This window comes from Dromaius novaehollandiae, chromosome 1, assembly GCF_036370855.1.
Source record: "Dromaius novaehollandiae isolate bDroNov1 chromosome 1, bDroNov1.hap1, whole genome shotgun sequence".
NCBI lineage: Eukaryota > Metazoa > Chordata > Aves > Casuariiformes > Dromaiidae > Dromaius > Dromaius novaehollandiae.
In genome coordinates, this window is record NC_088098.1 from 148,726,110 (window position 1) to 148,745,451 (window position 19,342).

The 19,342-nt window shown below is 39.7% G+C and overlaps 1 protein-coding gene across 2 annotated transcripts in view; it reads right to left on the reverse strand.

The window, feature by feature from the left end:
- The window catches only part of AFF3 (ALF transcription elongation factor 3), a 338,365-nt gene that overhangs the window by 132,279 nt on the left and 186,744 nt on the right, over positions 1-19,342 (reverse strand). For both annotated transcript variants that reach the window (XM_064502379.1, XM_064502371.1), the window contains exons 5-7: positions 13,014-13,100; positions 7,206-7,242; positions 2,001-2,052 (exon numbers count right to left, since the gene is read on the reverse strand). In XM_064502379.1, the coding sequence (XP_064358449.1) occupies positions 2,001-2,052; positions 7,206-7,242; positions 13,014-13,100 (176 nt within the window). The remainder of the gene's footprint in view (positions 1-2,000; positions 2,053-7,205; positions 7,243-13,013; positions 13,101-19,342) is intronic.

Consider the following 19,342-nt stretch of genomic DNA (forward strand, 5'->3'; position numbering starts at 1 on the left):
CAGCACTCTGTTCAAAACCAGATATGTTTTAGTTTGCTAATGATAACTGCCCATTTTGCTCCCCTTTCTCTTTTCCATCCTTTTTGACCACTGTTTTTCTCTCCCACTGCTCTTGGTTTTGTATCTCCTGTAAATTCGGTGTTCGCATTTTCTTTTCCTCTTTCCTAGCTCAAGCACTCTCATTTTCTTCCTCCTTTTCTGCCACAGTACTTGCTTGTTCCCTTCCTCTCATGTCCGCCTTCCTCCCCTACCTCCTTTTTCACACAAGCCATTCCTCTAACTACAGAAGCCTCTGTCTCTTGAATGCCGTCACTTATCAGTGGTAACTCATCCTTTCTGCTTCTAAAAATAGCTCTAGGAACCAGTATCTGCTGTGGGGTAACCTTTAGCATATGGTAACGATTTAAAGATGAGCGCTATAAATATGCTGTACGTAATAGACAGTGCGTAGTTTCAGAAGCTTGTACGAAGACCTCTCATTAGGCAAGGAGCTTTTCACACCTAATCAGATTTTCAAGTTTGCTGTATTTAATGCAGCACATTATATGACACAGTATGTAGTTTCAAGCTAAAACCATAGACGTACTGGGGCATTCCTGGTTCAAAGATCTTGCAGAAATTTATTCCAATGAAGGAAAAGAAAGGAAAGTAGAGAACATTCCTCATGAATAAAATACCATTTAACTAGCAAAAACACTTTGGAGGACTGATTATGTTTTGCACATTGCTAAATATCAGCAAAAATAAATGTGTTCATTTCTCCAAAATACCTCCAGATGGCATTAAAACCCTTCTTCTTTTGGTCTTTATTGCAATATTATTTTTAAAAATGATAATTATTGGAATCATTCTATTAACCATTCCCAGCAATTGTACTATCAGAAGGCATAAGGCTGCTAATGCTTAATTCATTTAATAAGCTGACTAAATATGCTCACATACTGTAATTACATTCCACAACACAATCTACAAGATAAGCCATTTCTTACACCATGTCAGATCTTTTTCTAGATTCATTTCCAGATTTTTAATGTGTATTTGCAGCAGAAATCAAAACAGCCCCCAATAAATCACCCTTATTGTACCTCCTTCTGTGACTACTTTTGGCCATGTAACAAATGGTGACACCTTGCAAGATTAACATGATATAGCACTCTGAATTTAAATAACAGGAACAGAAAACATAAATTATGGGCAAGATGCACTCTAAAATTCGCATAACCGACTGTTACAAGAACTTCCCTCCCTCAAATAGGATAAAAAGGGCGAAAGGTTTTGTAAAAATTCTAACCTCTCCTGACTGGTAGATACTAAAGGAATTCACTTATCTAGCTTAGTTTGGGAGACTGATGCTATTTATTTATTTTTTTAACTCGTAGCCCATCTGTTTCATGGACTTGTTTATGTTGGCAAAACAATTCAGTCCTTTGTATGCTAGAGTTAAAAATGGTAAAAGGTTCTATTGTTGCACTAGAGTGAAGGTGAACACTGATATATTACAAGTGCCTGTTCCTATCTATTTCTCGACTTCTTTTGTTAATTCAAAAACATCAACAAAATCGTGAGAGACCAGAGATAGCTGTAATTGGATTTCAAGTAATTCAGAGGTGAAGCTGCAGACTGCAGTCTTTTAAAATTACATCAGTACATCAAAGGCATATGTGACACGATGTTTTTTTAGCAAGTGTGACAAACTCCGGCAGCATTAAGGTAATGTTGAAGTCAGGTTGTAAAGGCCAGCCTTGCGCACCCACAAAAATTGTTTCCTACCTACTCAGCTTGATATAAAGCTATCTCACTTGTGAAGATCTCTGACTTACAAGCACGCAAAAGTTCTAGGAATAATTAATGTTGACTCATTATCTAAAAAGCCTTTTAAGGAACAGCATCAGTGAAAGAGCTTTATCTCAAAGAAAACAAACAGACAAATTCTATTTTGCCCAACAAATCTAACAAAAGCCCAGTCCCCTTCTTTGGTCAGAAACGCAAAAGTGACTTACGATGTATGGGTTGAGCTTTTCTCTGGACTCTTTGGCTCTACATCACTTTTTCCTTTAAAAGAGAAGAAGAAAATAACATCAGGAAGTGGTGAATATGGAAACTGCTCAGATGCGACATGTCAAAGCTTTATTCATTGCTGACACTGACTGCTCTTCCCACACGCGCAACAAAATGACGCTGAGGCAACCACCCGGCTGCTGGGGCACTGCTGGAGTGTTTGCAAGCTGCGAGTCAACCCTGACTTGACTTTTCTTGTCACTGGCACATGAAATGTCAGGTGAGGAAACTCCACAGGAGAAGCAACTTAGAGGACAGAAAGCCTCAAGTAACTCCCGTGCCTTAGTAGCAATAACAGCCTTCGAGGTCCTTGGAAAAGGATTTTTCTTGGGCCATATGGCTCTGCTTTTGGTAGTGCATGCAATATGCATGCAAACCCAAGCGATCTTCTGGGAAGGGTGAGTGTTTCATACAAAGCGGAGCAGCGTCAGCAGTGCTGCTAAGTTTTTAGGTAGGAGCTACTAAGGCAGTGATTAGGGGATGCATCTGTAAATGCATGTTCGGGTTCACATTGCTTTTGACAGAGTAAGGGTCTGCTTTCCAGCTCCTGTAAGTAGGGGTGGGGAAGCCCTCTTCTCTATTTTATACGAGAAAGGGCTAACCTGGCTTAGGCTCCCGACCCCAAAAGAATTCAGGTACCCAAATGATTGAGAAGTATCAGAGGCCTGAGGGATGCCTCTTCACATTTCTGTATGACTCACTTACGGGGGTCCTGGCATAGCATGTTGGCTTGTGATGATCCCCTTCTTGGGTCCAAAAACATGTCTGACAAACACAACTTAGTTTCATAGTACAGACACTGGGGAAGTGGGCTGCCACTGGATATAGTGGTACTGCTTCTGCTAAGTCAGGCCAAGAAACTTTTTCCCTCTTTCATCCCCCAAAAGAGTAGGCTTGATCTAATTTGCTGTAATTACTGCTCTTTGGGTAACCTGAGAGAGTTACACTTCAGTGCAACCGTTCTTTAGCTCTAAGATGGATGTACAGCATACGCTGTGCCATTTGAATCACCTTGAACTTGAATTCTGTACCAAGCATCTGTGCAGCTGCTGTTCCGCTTGTGTGTAGCTGGGCACTGATAGCTGTCTACATACGAGTTTATGTTGCCTAGCAGATAAAGAGGCGCAGAGGTTGAGTGTGACTGGCTTACTGTTGAATGTGTTTTTTCCCCCATTATCTTTTCATGAGCTTTTTTACACCAAAATACACCAGTATCATCTGAAAAAAAAAAAAAGTGAGAGTGCTTGTTTAGGTTGGGCTGTTTTGGTGTTCCCTTGTCTGGTTTACTGCTCATCAAACTGCCAGTTTCCTTGAGTGAGTTTTGGACCAGCCCCATGAGCACGAGCATTACATATCCATTTGCTGCTGCTGAAGTCCTCAGCCTCAGTTTCCATGCATTGTTGGAGTGTCAACACTGGCTGTAAGGCACACTTCCAGAAAACTTGCTGTTGCCTTCAGAAGAGGCAGGGTTTTGCCACCAATGACCTTCCACTACAGTTCAGAAGTGAGCTCAAGGACCTACTCTAACAGTGACCTTCTGAAAGCGGGTGTCTAGCAAAGGAGATTCTGGGTAGCCTGAACACCTTTCCATGGTGCTTTTAGATCTCATCCTCCCCTGTGGAAGGGTTTGTGTCTACCCAGCTTAAGTGCCTGAACTTTGGTGGACAGGATGGGGGGAGCTCTGGATGACTTCAAAAGCACCTGTGGCTCTCAGTGGACCTCTAGGGAAGTTAAGAACTTGCTAGAGGACAACTAAAGGTGCCCAAAATTTCGGCACAAGCTGGACATCCACATGAGACATGATACATCTAATCCATAATCTCTAGGTCACCTTTCACTTTTAACAGAGACCTTAGAAAGCATATCCACATAAGAAATTTGCTGGTTAGAAAGCTGATGCTACAGTACACATTTGTCAGCCTTAGGGGGCCTGGTGCCCTGGAGCTCATTGGCATTACGGTAATTTGGAACACGAAACCAACAGTAACAGTTGGTATATATTCGAAGATATTTGAAGATTTTCTATTTGTAATTTAGACTTTTTATAAGTAATTGATGAATTATTACCATGAACACTGACTGGTTTGTTTATGTGTGAGGAGGAATATGGGTTCCTGAGTGCTTTGCCAGCAGAATTCACATCAGTCCTACTTTAGCAGTAGATGTTAATGTGGCAACAAGGGAAAGAGCCTAGGTACCATGAGGAGACAGAAGAGGGAATCTCTGTGATTTTAGCCAAACTTGATATATTTAGCTGCACTAAATATTTGCAGCTACTTTTATACTAATAGTCACTAAACATATTTGTGAGGGGAGGGGGAGGATGAAGCTCATAAAGATGTTAGAAATGCATCAGTCCAGCCTATCAGAGTAGAAAATCTGGTCATTAATACTTTATCAGTTCTTACCAACTTTATTCTCACTTGACTGACTCATAGAAATTTACAAAAAGTATATAGACTAAGCATAGGTGACTGTCACAGATATGGTACTGATATAATTTTGGATAAGCATATGTAAAAGAATTATCTATCAGAACAACTTGGCTTTTTCACACTCACTCTTGGCCAGACTAAGATTTGTTTTCCATTTTTCATGCGACCCACCAAATGCATGCAGGTACCATTGTGGGAGGCTGGCATTTGCTGAATTACTAAATCCTCTATAGTGTGTGTGTGTGTACATGTATGCATGTGCATGCATCCAGATACACACGCATATGGTGGAAAACATCAGTCCTCATATCCTTAGCCAAAGACCTGGGAATTCTTTGCTTATTTCTACCTCCTCTCAGAGAATTAAGTTCTTAACATTTTAGACACTACCAAATTAGATGCGCCCAGATTTTCTGATTTCAAAATAAATTTCAAATGAACTTTTTCTGTAGGATTTTTCTCTTGAATAGAGGAAGGCCAGAGAAGTTTTCACCCCCGAGTTACAATTTGGGTGAATCACTCAACCTGGTCAGGCCAAGTATCCCTCTCTGGGTAACTGGGATAAATAATACTTCATCTTAAAAGAGCGGTATAACTTTATCCATCGAGAGTTTTAAAATGCTTTGATTTCCTTGTGGGGGAAGGATGAGAAAAGTGCAAACGTTATTTCTGAGAAAGACAGTGTTTGCAGCTGGAGTGAAAACACTGCAAATGACGTACTCAAGAGCCATTCCAAAGAAGACATGGTGCAATGGGGAATAACAGCTAATTGGGACTCCAAAGATGTGCAATTGGATAACGCAGTATATAGACCATTAGGTATCTTTCCCATATGGAGTCATTTGCTATCATTTCCTCAAACTTTTATATTTTTTCCCTGAATTTCCATTGAGTTTGATGTACCCAATCAGCAGAGTCTAGGTCTTATTCTACCTAACCGTGTCTTATTTGATGCCTTATTCTAACACCTTGACTGGCATCCTTATTGGATATAGGTCTCAGAGACAGGCAAATTCCTTCTCCAATGTTAGGAAGAGTGGTGACTGGGTGGAGGACAACGACCCTAACTTGTGACACCAGTGAAGAAAGGGTGTCAGCATGAGCTCAGGAGGTCTCTGTTTTGTTTGCTTGCCACCAGCCAGCCAGCACAGTGCTGCTGGCCAGCCAGCACCAAGTGCAGCTCCAGCCCAGCCACAACATATGCTGATTTTGATGAGCAGGGTGACTAGGAAGATAGGAAGATGCTGGAGGTACCATGGTGTAGGAGGGCTGATGGGGAACTGGAAGTAAAGTGAGGTTAGAGAGCACAGGAGTAAGGAGCAGAGGAAAAGTATAAGGAAGAAGGACTGATTTCCTAACCCACAGGAAAGCAGGGTTCATTATCTCCGCAGGACAACCTATTTTATTCAAATGTTGGAGGAAGATGGAAATGCTTAAAATGAAACTCTGACCAAAGCCATGCAAATGCTGTGGCCTTCTGATGCCACCACGAACCCCTCTGCTCGGCTTGTGTGTTTAATCACGTCACAACTCTGCGAGTGTTTGCATAGCCCTCTCTATTACGGCTCTTCTGGGCTTCCTCCTCATTACTGCATTCATTATTTTCCGACAGAACCTCATCCCCTTTGCCTTTTATTATTTCCTTAGTGCGGGTACTCACAGCAATATCAAACTGATGCTGGCAAGTAAGTGACACCAGTGCATGCTTTTTTGCAACGTTGCCTTCCCCAGGCCGACCTTTCCCCAGCACAGAGCAGTACCGTTTCAACAGCCTGCGCCTCCCAGCCTCCTCCCTCCAGACGTCTCCTCCCTTGCACGGTGGGTGACCAGCCTGTTTCAAGCCCTACGTACTAGCTGAGGGCATTTCTCATCTTCTGCCACAGCTGTGTAATTTGCAGATAGGGCTCTGTGCTGGCTGACAGGTCAGGAAGCTAACAAAATAGTGCTTTTGGTTGAGATGATTTTATGTTGAGAGCAGGAAAGGATCATGTATTTTTAATATGCAAGACAACATTAACAACAGTCAGAGGTGTCAGGGGAGAGGATTAATACTTTGTTTCACAGAACATTTCAATCTCTCCCTTTCAATACAGCTGCTAAGTTTTTTTACCATAACTAAATGTATTTAAAGTGCTGCTGATCTGCACGGTGATTTGTGCGTTTGAGCCTGCTGAGAGGCCCGAACTGGGAGCTATGCAAGTACTCACCACCCTCCTTCCCACACTACAAGCCAGAAAAGACCCACAGACACATGGCTTTTGAGGCATTATGTGCCATTAGTTTGGCAGGAATTATCTGCAGTGTAATAGCCACAAAGTATACCATTGGCTATAAAAGATAAATGATCGCGAGTGTTTTTGCAGAATTTTATGGCAGTCTGGATGTGGCAGTGCCCACGCTCATGCAACTAGGTCAGCTCTTTCCTGGCATTTTAGAAAAGCCACTTTCCCCCCCTTTCAAGCTGTCTCATCTAAGGCAGGTTTATACATAATGAAATCAATTGTTTTTGTTCTTCCCAGTCCACAAAGAAACTGGTATTTTCATGGTCACTCTTGAATCCAGTTCTTCCCACTTGGCCAAGACTGGGTACTGCCTGCTGAGACTCTGCACCCTCCCAGTCTACTGCTGGTTCCTTACTCTGTCATTCACTTGGTTTTCATAATCATTGCCAACATCTCACTAAACGCAGCTGTAAAATAAGGTAGTACATACTTGTATTGCTGTGTCCTGTAGATCCCTGTTGTGACTCCTATAATAATAACAAAAAAAAGTACAGCGTGTTATTTTAATGGGAATTTTTAACTGTAATACTCACTTGAACATTACCTTAACAATTACCTTAAAAACAGCACTGTTAATTTTTCATTCAGTTTAAAAGTCATTTTCAATTGCAAGAATAAATCCAATATTTCTTTGAAATTAATTCTAAGGCTTGTAAACTGATTTCATGACAACCCTTTAATGGTGCAATTCCTTGTACAGCCATTACCAGTTTCCTGCTCACTATTCATTTATTGATCAGCCAAAACTGGTCTATTACTTTCTACAGGTTTAGATGAGAAGACAGAGGGAAGACAAATGTTGTTTCATGGGCCACTGGATTCTTGACGTAGTAGCTCAGCTGCTCTTTTCTTTTCACATGTTGATATCCACAGCACTGGAGAATGGAAATACAGACTCTAGTTCTGGCTCCCTGAGGTTACAAGGTCAGCCTTGTATCAAAACTACAATATTAATGAATGTGGTACAATAAATTAGATCATTTTTTTCTTCACATATAATTGCTCTCATATTTTACTCACAGAATTTGCTTGCATTCATAAAAATGTAAAAGAAGCCTATAAATAAAAAAATGCAAATATAACAAAAAGATAATAAAAAAAGAAAATATAAGGAAAACAATCAAGTAAACCTACTTATTCTCCCTTATCTGAAGAAAAAAAATAATGCTTCTGTAGATATCAAAATACTAAGATGACATAAAAATCTTATCAGAAAACACCGGGCCTTCAACTATATCTTGCACATCTCAGTCTGGTCCCTGGTGAGGAACTTAATATTTGTGATTTTGTAATTTTATCTCAATAGAAATTGATTAGGTGTTTTGTGAAGCTTGTTGAGAAAACATTGCTGGTAATCTGCCCCACATCAAATCTCCTGACTTGCTATGTTCAAATCTGCTTCATTTTAAGCAGCTCTGTCCAGTGATGGGCAACTTCTAAACTTTGAAAATAATAATGATAGACATTCACTACTTTGTATTATTTTTATTTGTTGTTAGTGACTCCTCTCACTACCTAAAACTGGAATCTCAGTTATTATAAAATCAGCACAGCATAGGTCATGTTCAGTCCAGCTATTCCTCTGACATATTTTGAGTACCTCTACTGTGCCCCTAAAGGGTTTTAATATAAACATTAACTCAGTGCAGTGCCTTCCACCGTGCCGGAAGCTGAGCCCATGGTGCAGCGGGTTACGGAGGGCAGCCAGGAAGGCTTCCCATATGTAACTCTGCTTCTGAATAACATAAATATGCACATGAATACTGTTTTGGATGCAGTTACGACAGCAAGGACTACTCTGACAGGGCAAGCACCCCTCTGCAACATGCACATTCATTTTCAGTGAGGAATCGGACCATGGACTAGATTGCTGGTCCACAGAGGCTGAGCACGGAGCCAAAAGCATAGCCAGAGACTATAGGCTCTTATTTTTATTGGTATTTATTCATTTATATTTATTCATTTCACTTCCAGGCAAAAACTGGTATGTGTAGATTTCTGCTACATTTTGAAGAGGAAAAGCAGTGGAGAAGTCTGTAGCTTTCCTCAAGGTAGGAAGCCAGGAGACTTCAGAATATAGGTTGCTCTTAAATTAAAAAAACCCCAACAAAACACAAGCAGAAAAGCACAGAAAAAAATGCTTAAAGTAATTCCCTTCTCTTTCGCTCGTCCTCTAACCCCTCTCTGTGCAATCTTCTCACTGGCTCAGCAGAGCCCGTAGGTTCAGGTAGAGATTTAAAGAAGGGGATGGGAAGTCCCCTGAGAGCTCAATCATGCGCCAGCCTGGCTGAGCGGAGATTTTTTGGCTGAGTCATGCAAAAACATGCCTTGAGTGCTCAGGGCCCCAAAAGTTTCTTGGCACCTTTGAATGAAGGTTGGCTGGACTGAAGGTGCTGAGCTCTCTAGGGCCCAGCTGGCAAATGCCTCCAGCTGCACAGTCTGCTTTGGAGTCAAGGCTCTCTGGGCTGCACGGCTTGGATCTGTAATTTATATGGCTGTAATACGCATTTGCCATTGACTGCCATCCTACATGCCTGAAAAGTGAGATATTGAATTTTTGGACAAGTTCTGAGAGTTTATACCTTCATTTATAGTAGTAAAAGACCTGTACCATGTCTCACATCATGACAGTAATTTCACAATAACTTGAAATTGTCTACTTTTGACAAATTGTCTCAGCCTTTTATGATTGCTTCTGATGAAGAGATATTAAAGCCTGTCTTTTTCTGGAGACGGAATATAATCTTAAGAAATCAGGATCCGCTTGCAATAGTGATGTAGCGACACATACACTTGAATTTGAATGTTATTCTAGCAGCCAGCCAGACTGCCAATAAGAAAAGTAGTCTATTAGAGCAAGTTCAGTTTTTAGAGTAGCAAATTTAGGTATCTGTACATGATAGGATTGTTTTCTGTTTTGGGGGATAGAATTTTATGGACAAATACAACCTTAGGTTTGTAAAAGTGTTTGAAACTGCAAAACAAGGACCTCACTCACCATTTGCAGGTGTTTCCTCACTCTCCCTGCTGAGGCACCCCACAATCTTCTACATTTTCATCAACTTGAGGAAAAATATACCCTCCCCTTTAAACTGTCTACCTGAATTCATAGTGCAATATCTTACCTCTGCCACTGAGTCTGCATAGTTTCAGATTTGACATCAGCAAAATATATGAGCTACAACATTTTCATTTCTCCTTTTAATGGATTCTTTAAAATTAGTGTCTTGTTTCTCAACAAATTACCCTTAATAATAAAAGCTAAAATAAAAATGCTACAGTGAAATAGAGAATGCACCCACTGAGGTAGGAAAAAATAAGCCTTTACGTATCTCAAAAAGCAAAGGTGAATATTTCACTTTTGGAGTTTTTTTCTAATGCAGTTGCTCCAGCTTGTTAAAATCAACAAGAAAGGAAAAAGTAAATGAATTGACCACTGAAAAGATAACATTAATATCATAACTAAGCTTCTACTGAGAATAATCACTCAATACTTTTGTGCAAAGACACTGTTTTTCCTGGAGTGGATAAATTGATTCTCAGCTAAAAAAGGATGACTGACCCCATAATATCACACAGACATAAATAGAAATCAAACACCCGATCAAACTTTCAAGACACAAAATCATAGTAAAAATGGAGAAAGAAAGCAAATCAGGCAGCAGAATTAACAGCATCTCTTGCCCACACAATAGTAGAGAATTAATGCCTGAACATGAAAGCTCATTCACACAAGCATCAAGTGAGCTCTTATTTACCAAATTTAATTATTCATTTAAAGTTTATTTATTAAGATGTTTGTAATAAAATTACAATCAAATAATGCCTAATCATTCATACATAACAAAGTGTGACATAGAAAGGAGAAAGGAAAGCACACACAGCCTGTCACATCACACACTGATTCAATTATCCTTATGCTTTGAAAAACAAGAAATAAAGAGACCGTCGCTGCCCCTTCCTAGTAAATTCAAGGGTACAAATTAATTCCGCAGAGAAAGAAAATTCAAAGTTAAGGATGAAATGTAACTTTACGCCCTCTATTGCATAAAGGATAGTTCCCTAAATGCACTTTCCCAGCAGTGTTGTGCAGGAGAACGTGCTGGACACTGCCATGCATTTCACTTTTGACACCGACTTTCCTCCCACTGTTGTGAATTAAGGCAGACCTCCAATGTTAATGAAGATCTAATTTTATATACATGTACAGCATATGCACATACACCCCCAAACACACATGCAGAGACCATGTAGTCGTATAAATACACATATCCACACACACATTTTCAAATATGCATGTCTATTATGTTTGTGGTATAAAAAAATCAGATATTTACCTTTTTTTTTTTTTTTTGCCAGACTGATTTCAAAACCAGTCTGGCTATAGTTGCTGTGGCCTTTGCAACTTTAATAGCCTAATTAATAAATTTCAAGTTTCAAGCTGTCAAATCACTAATTAGTTGAGCTGCAGGTTAAAAGTGGTTTGGTATGTGTAAGAATTAATCATGCTTATACTCAGTTTTTATAGGCAGAAAAGTGAGAATGATTTGCATCCTTGCAACAGGCCAGGAGTCCTCCAAGCTTCTGTTTTTCTCATTCCCAAAACTGTGAGTATCCTGGCACCTGGGAGGCTCTTTTCTGTTAAAGAAGGGTTGCAGCCTACTTGTTTCTCTGAAGCTGGCTGGAAGAGGCATTGCAAATGAACCCAACACTCTTAACACTTCCACAAAGACTGAAAATGAGTTCACAGTACCATGCACTGCTTGGAACTAAGAGATAGAGCCAATGCCCTGAATTTAGCTTTTTAGCCTCTTTGCTGGCCTTAGCCTCTACTTAACTGACAGACCCATTTCATGAATAACATGCAGTCCACTATGGTTTGGTGCAGTGCACAGGTTTGAACAAGAGAAGCTGGGACAGCTACACAGCTTCTCTGGGGGAAAGCTTCCTAAGAGTTTTGAAGTCATCCCCTCTGAGATCCAATAAAGGTTTTACACCACACTTTGTGAAAAGCAAATAGCTAGTTTATGAATGTTTTAGAAACATGTTTGAAAAATTAGAAAAACATTCTTTGCATTTTGGAGCCTGAAAAGCAGATGTCTTCTTGAGTATGTGACTGTCCAGATTCAGAAGAGGCCACAGAAATGCCTTTTAATTATTTTAAAACATTTTAAAATAGATAAATATTATTTCTGGTGCCTAAAATTATCATGATTTAGGGCCAGGAATGTGGCATTTTTCCAGGATTCAAGTGAGTTTCATTAGGTACTTCTCCTTCCCCACCTCACACATGGCACTCTAGTTTCTGATTATGCAGATCCATGACACAATACAGTTGTGATGTTGTTATATGTATAAATGCATGTATATATATTATTATATGAAATCTTGTCCATTCGAAGCTTAAATAAATGGAAATTCTACTTTGATAAGAGAAAAGGAAACTATCTGGAAAAGGCACGTTAAATGGCTCTGCAGTTTGATCTGCTAGAATGCTTCCCAGAAAGATGGAGGAACAGGCAGAGAGAAAATGAGAAAGTCAGTATCAACCGTTATTCATATATCTTTGGCTTGTAGGCTGCGGCTGTACTATTACTATATTTTTCACGATGCATTTAGTTGTGAGGCACTGCATCCATGATGGCCATACACACATGCTGAGAGGTGCATACCTTGCCCATAAACATGCATGCTCTCATGCCACACAAACACGTCCGGTGGGGATAACTATGGCAGAAATCGCAGAACTGCAAGCGTCCCTTCGCCGCTGTCAGGCACAGCCAACCACTTCACCTGTGTGCGAGCTGCTGATCCATCTCCTGCTGGACTTACTCTAACATAACACGCCTCTGGCCCTCTCACCATCCTCAATCATCTTCAACGCACAGCCAGACAGTGAGCTATTTCCTTCTTTTTTCTGTCATAATATGATAGAGATGTTTCACTTTACACCCCTGCTGCTTCAAAACCGTGACACTGTCATCCACGGATAAGCTCTTTTACCATAGGCAAACCTTACAGGTTTCCTGGCCTTGCAATTGTAATTATTCCCCACACTATAGTCTACAGAGTGGACTCCGAAGACTCTCTAAGAGGCAGAGGATACTGGCACACACAGAGACAAGGTCATCGGCACTGCACGGGTCGCAGCGCCAAGCCACCACTGGCTTAGTCACGGCTTGTGTAGGACATTCTGAGGTGAGAGAGGCATGAGTCTACGTTATGTTGTGTGTCTTACCTTGTTTGGGAAGGGAAACTTGCTTTGCTCTACCTTGCCTGGGGTATGAATAGCTGACAGCGGCGGAGGCCAAGAATGGGTCATCTCCTGAAAAATAATATTGTACAGTAAACTGTATTTAGGAAGTCAATGGAATAGGAGACAATAATAGTATATCAGTAGCATGAATGTCTGGGTAGTGAAATATTTAAGTCACCGTAGCTTCTAGGAAATGCCCAGTTTACATATAATCTAGACAATACATGAGCTACATTGATTTTTATCACAGACTCTTGAGAGCAGTTCTTAAGCACCGTTTCATTTTCCTGAATAGTTAATGCATCTTAAGTGCAAGAAGTTTGATTTTTCTGACAATCTGCAACCACATTTTAATCACTCAGTGTATTCTCGTTGGTGAGAATAACAGAAGGTTTTTTTTTTTTTGTAGTGTGGGAACAGAAATTTCAGTTCGTGACCAAGTAATGGGGTGCACACTATGGACTAATCACGAAATAGATTTCACAGGCAAGGTCAGAATGATAAATGCTTAAAACTCTGAACTTGCTCAGATGTTTGTTCCTGAAATAGCTTTCTTTGTTGCAAAGGAATTGAATGAGCTCCTAGCTGCCACTTGTTTCTGCCTTGTAGGACACTGTCATAGGGCAAACCCTAAATAAGATGTTCTGCACTTCACCTTTGCCTCCTCATTGTTTTCTTTTTTTTTTTTGAAGAACATTTTTTATTAGCTAAATGACCGTATGCAGTCATTTTTGACACTCCTTCAGGTAGGCCATGCTGTTGTTTTTCAAGCTTGAATGATTTGGTCTCCAAAGCAAGGCTACTTTGGCAGGAGTGGGAGTAGGGGCTAACTGAAATATATAAACTAAACACTTCAGATAAGAGACGGTTTGTTGAGACACAACATTCATATTCCCCTCTAGTGTAGGCTGTTATTGGCTGGACATGTTTTTTTGACATAGTCAGCACCAACATAATATTTGGCACACAAGAACTTAACACAATTAATACGAGAAGTAATGAGTGTGACATAAGTGTGAATATGAGTGTGACAACCCTGAAGAGTCAGTCCATAAGTTTCAAGAACTGAAAAGCAAACAACATCCTGCCTTATTATGGGCTCACTGACACTATCAAGAGTTTGTCTGGCAGATGCTTTGCCACTTTTTTGGTATCATTAACTGACTGTGGAATCGTTTCTCAGTAATAGTCCACGGAGCTGTGCTGAGATCTATTGTCAGTCCCAGAATAATACTGGAGCTGTATTTCCATGACTCATTTCTTTGTAAATAGATGAGAGCTTTTTTTATCTGAAAAAGGTGCATGCGAATCTCTTGCCCATCCTTCATTAGTACTGATGGAAATGCTTCCTGACCCTGCATGGGCTGAGCTGAGGCATTTTTTACAGAGCCAAAAGTCTCCTGGTGTTCTGCCAATGAAAGGATCAGCCCTTTCAACATAGTTTATTAGTAATAAATGTCACCTCCAATGTGTTCTTGATAAACAGTTTATTTCCTAATAAAAACTGCATTCTTTTATTTTATTTGAGGCTAAAAAGTTACATGATTTATTATACTTCTGTAATCTACGTGGGTGCCTCTAATCAGAGCATCATCTGGTTTGCAGTTTCAGTATCAGAATTGCTTTGCTTTTCAGTTCTTTGAGGCAGATTGTTCATCTTATGACTCTCTTATCTGATAAGTGCCAACTACAGCAGTACATAGTAATCTTTAATATACAGTAAGTTCTTTAAACACAGGCAACCAAATGCAGGCCATTTGACATTTGGAAGCAAGCAGTCCTTCTGCTACCTGACACATGTGCTATCATTTTCAAAAGATCAATGAATTACATATGGAAAAATATTCCTACAGTAAGAGTTCATGATGGTAAGTTGATTGAAAGGAGATTTGCACTATGGACATTTAATCCTAAGGTTGTGATGCAAACAAGGCTAGCTTTCTCATCTACTGCATCACTTGCCCAAATTTTTTACTTTCTTGATAATGGGATGTTGTGCATACAGACTAAAGGTGTTTCCACCTGTGAAACCCCATTCCTGAGGAAGCTAAGTGCTTTTCTCTACAAGATGGGCTGCTGAGCCAAAAACTATGCATAAGAATGAACTATGTGGCCCTTTCTTTTGCAGAGTAATGCTTAATTTTAGTTCCGTCAATTGAAGGATCAGGCCAGCCAGACTGGGAGCTTCTGGTGACTTTGACCTAAAGATAGCCTATGTCTGAAATATGCTGTTCAGTACTTATGATTTCCATTTGCCCAAGAAGCAGTTCCTCCAGGTGATATGATTGCTGACCTCCACTGTCACCTTTATGGAAACATCTTCCAAGAAGTGTGCTCTATGCCGCATAGAAACCAATCTGTTAGAACAGGAGAGCTCTACCTTGCCTGCCCAAGTCTGACAATGTTATCTTCATTCATGGAAAGGACTACAGCGCTGATTAAAAATAAGGGTGACCTTTTTTTTTGACATGTCAAAAATATTTCATTTCTTCTTTTCCCCAAGATTATTTCTTATCCACAGTTCAATGAAAAATGGCCTTAATGGTCTTTTTTTTCAGCTAGTTTCCCTTCTCCATTTGTACTTTGAGTTGTGGTGTATAATAAAGCTCTCTACATAATTTAAATTTGATGTAACCCTTTCTGACACAAAGATTTAGTAAGACCACTGATATTTACCAAGGTTAATAATTGCCATTATCAAGAATTATCACCTCTCTGAATGTGAATTTACTGAAATAATGTTTTGAATTGTGATCATATGGTGTATTTATCACTACCATTTAGAACTCAGACAATTTAAAAATGAACTAGAATTAGAAAACAGTAAATAAAATATGAGAAAACTTATATGAAAAATACTCCTTTCCCCAAACTACAGCTCTTCATGGCTGAGTAGTGGCAAGTTTTAAAGGCAATAAAATATTTTTCAAAAAGAGAAACATTAAACTGTGTGCACAGTCTCCTTCTGCCTGCCAAGAACAGAATCTCAAAAACAGGAAAAAGGATTTAGGTGTCCAGCAAGTGTCAACACTTTGCAAGGTCAGTGGCAAGCAGAAAAAAATCTAGAATATGGCCTGGTGTTGCCAGCTCTTGTGATTTTAGACTCTGTTGGAAGACATTTTATACAGATTAAAAGCAGTAGTTGTGACATATGATCTTTTTCTAGTATGCAGTGTGAAATTTGTTTGAAAATGTAAGCTCAAAGGGTAACTACCTAACTAAGTAACTGACTAACTAACCAGAAAGGACTCAATTTTTATTGTTGAAATAAAATCTCATGCACAGCTTCTGTCACTTCTGGTCAGCTAACTTATCTATCCTTGGTTTTTGGGATTGGCAGTTTTGGCACGAAATACCCACAGGACTGAAAAGAATGTTTTGAATGCCCTAGTGAAAGCCACTAATAATTAACATGTAATTAAGATTTCTGCACTTCGAAATTGGTGTTAGAACACCAATTTTATTGACACAAAAGATTTTTGGAATCAGAGAAAAAAGCAGGGATTTTTGTATCATAAATTGAATGAAAAATAATTCTGAAACATCCAGTACCAGATAATGTACCAGCCATTACAAGATAATGGTCTAATTTTAAAGCAATACAGATTTTTCTCCCAGTTTGGTTGTTAACTTTAAAGTCCTAAAAAATGGTAATGAAACCCACCACTAAGAAACCATTTGGGGTCCAGAAGTGGGAAAATCGAAGATTTCTAGATCTGAATGAAGCCCTGATTAGACCATTTAAAAATACATGTGCATAAGCACATGTGTGCTTAACTTTGGGACACTTTATTTGAGCTGACCGCAATTTTCCACTTTCTCCTGTGGCCAGATGTCTAACCCAAACAGCTGCTTAGATGGTGCGGGATGGCTGTTTGGGGCTGGCATCACTTGCATGGAGAGAGCAGCAGAGATTTCCCACCGGGCAAAACCCAGTCCCTCACTGGGTGAGGGACATTGGCGCTGGGTGAGGGACAGGGGAGGCTTGGCCAGCCCCACCAAACACCTGCCGCTGACCTACGCATTACAGGCAGCGAGCTTGACAGTCGCCTTTTCCATCCCTTGCGGGCTAACAGTTGTGGGAGAAAATATGCCTGAATTGCAGTGTGCCACCTAGGTTTCAGTAGACTTCTGACCCCCCCTGCCCTTTTTTTTTTGACACTTGCTTCTCTCTGTAAGGATTACTGCTCTGTTGTTTCAAATTGAGGTCTTCATGGTGGTGGCAATGACATGTTTTCTTCACAGGCGTATTGCAATCCTACAACCAAGTTCGTCTCTGTAGTAAATCAGTTTCCAGCAGTTATATATATAAATGTCCAGTTCTGCAAGTTATAAAGGTCCAAGTCTAGTTAATCTTAGTCAACACGCACACTCGGCTCTTCTTCTTACTGGAGACAAAACCTTCAGATAAAGAGATCTATAGTATTGTGTATCCTTGGTCCAAACAGTTTCTGCAGCAACAATTAAATAACAAGACATTTCTTATGGATTAATGAGTGCTTGGCAGTGTTTTGTTTGGGGCTTTTAACCCTAGCTTGTAGGTAATTTTTCAGGAAAAGTATCATGCAGAGGTAAATAATAGTATTTACTCTAGACTTAAGGCAATGCTATTTATTTAGTGCCATCAATCTTGCTGTGTGGCATATAATACTTGTAATGGTTGAACTGATTCAGAAAAATTGTAATTAAAAAAAAAGTAGTGAATTCAGTCTCATGTAGATTTAAATTCTAGCCATGTGTATTAGCCTTGTTATTCATTTGCTGCCACAATCAAAACTTATCACTGGGCCATTAAGAAAATTGATTGTTAAATCCTCCTCTTTGCTTTTGCTCACCTAGCCAATCTTTGATTCATAATATTTTGTCTCTCATAGACGATGACTTAAAAAAATGTGTAGCATCTCATAAAGCACCCTGTCAAACACATTTTGAAAATTATTTTAACTTACTTACCTTCATCCACTACTCTACTGACACGTCCCAGGAAACACAGGAGATTGGTGAGACAATTTGCCTTTGCAAAAACTCTGCCAATTAGTTCATAGGGACCATAGAAGCTCTCTATAGTCACCTACCCTAAAATGCATATTTTAGGGAAGCATTAAAGATGTTTTTTTCAGCTGGAAGCAGGGGCAACACAAAATGAACAGCAAGCTTTCCAAGACCCTTTAGCAAGTGATCATGGCATACAGCTTGAGAACCTCTAATCCAGTTAGTCTCCTGTCTTCATAAAATAGGTTTGGGTTTTTTTTTTTAACACAAGAGAGTAGCTCTTTAACTGCTGTCAGCTGGCAAAGATCCATTTCAATTCAGTGTAACTACACTGACACTAGCTGACAACATGGCTATGATTTTTGTGTCAAACATCCAAGGCAAAGAGTCTGACTCTGAAACTTTTGGAAACTATGTTCAAGCTGACAGCATTTCACTGTGATAAAATTTCCATCATATGAAGCACAAATTTTCATTTTTAAAAATTTATTCCACTAGTATCTGCTATTGCTGCAACACTTCTAACCCAAACCTCACAGGCACGCCTGTAAGATAGCACGGTAAGGCTAGTTCCCTTAGCTGTCACTTAACCAAACCGCATCTGCTTACCCCTTTTTCTTCTTCCTCATGAGTCCTCTAGGTTTTTTTGATCTTCTGATCATTTTCTTCTTTCTATCCAAGTACCTTTTACTTTGTCATTATCCTTCTGGTAATGATGTGTTAAACAGAACCACCGCTGCCCAACAAAATATCTTGCCATTTTTTACCTTCTGTTGTTTTCTGTTCTACTTCCTTTCCATCCACTTATCTGGGCAGACTTTAATTTATAGCTAATATTTATATCACACAGGATGTCAAATACTTACTAAAATTGAGATATGTGACAAACATGGTTTCATCCACCCACTAACTGAAGGATGAAATAAGGGAACTACTAAGAGCTCACAGTCAGGGAGCAGGAAATAGCCTTATAACATCTACGCCGAGCTGGGTGCCAATCCAGCACTGAACCTCAGCCCATCTGCAGTTCTTCGGTCTCTCCTACTCCTGCTAGTGGTACACTACACCAAAATGATTTCTAGGAGTCACTTTTTTCTGTAGCAATCTGCCACAAAACAAATACAACCACATTTCCCCTTTGGCTCCAGTCCAAGACCCTTCAAGTTCCCTGTTACTTTCTGTAGTGTGAATTTCTTTCAATAGGCTTCATCAGTATACTATCCAAAGATATATGATAATCCAGGGGAGAGTCCTTTTCAAAGATTTTTTTGTTTTAAGCAAAGAAATAGAAAAAATTGTGTAGCTTGTGACTGTGTCAT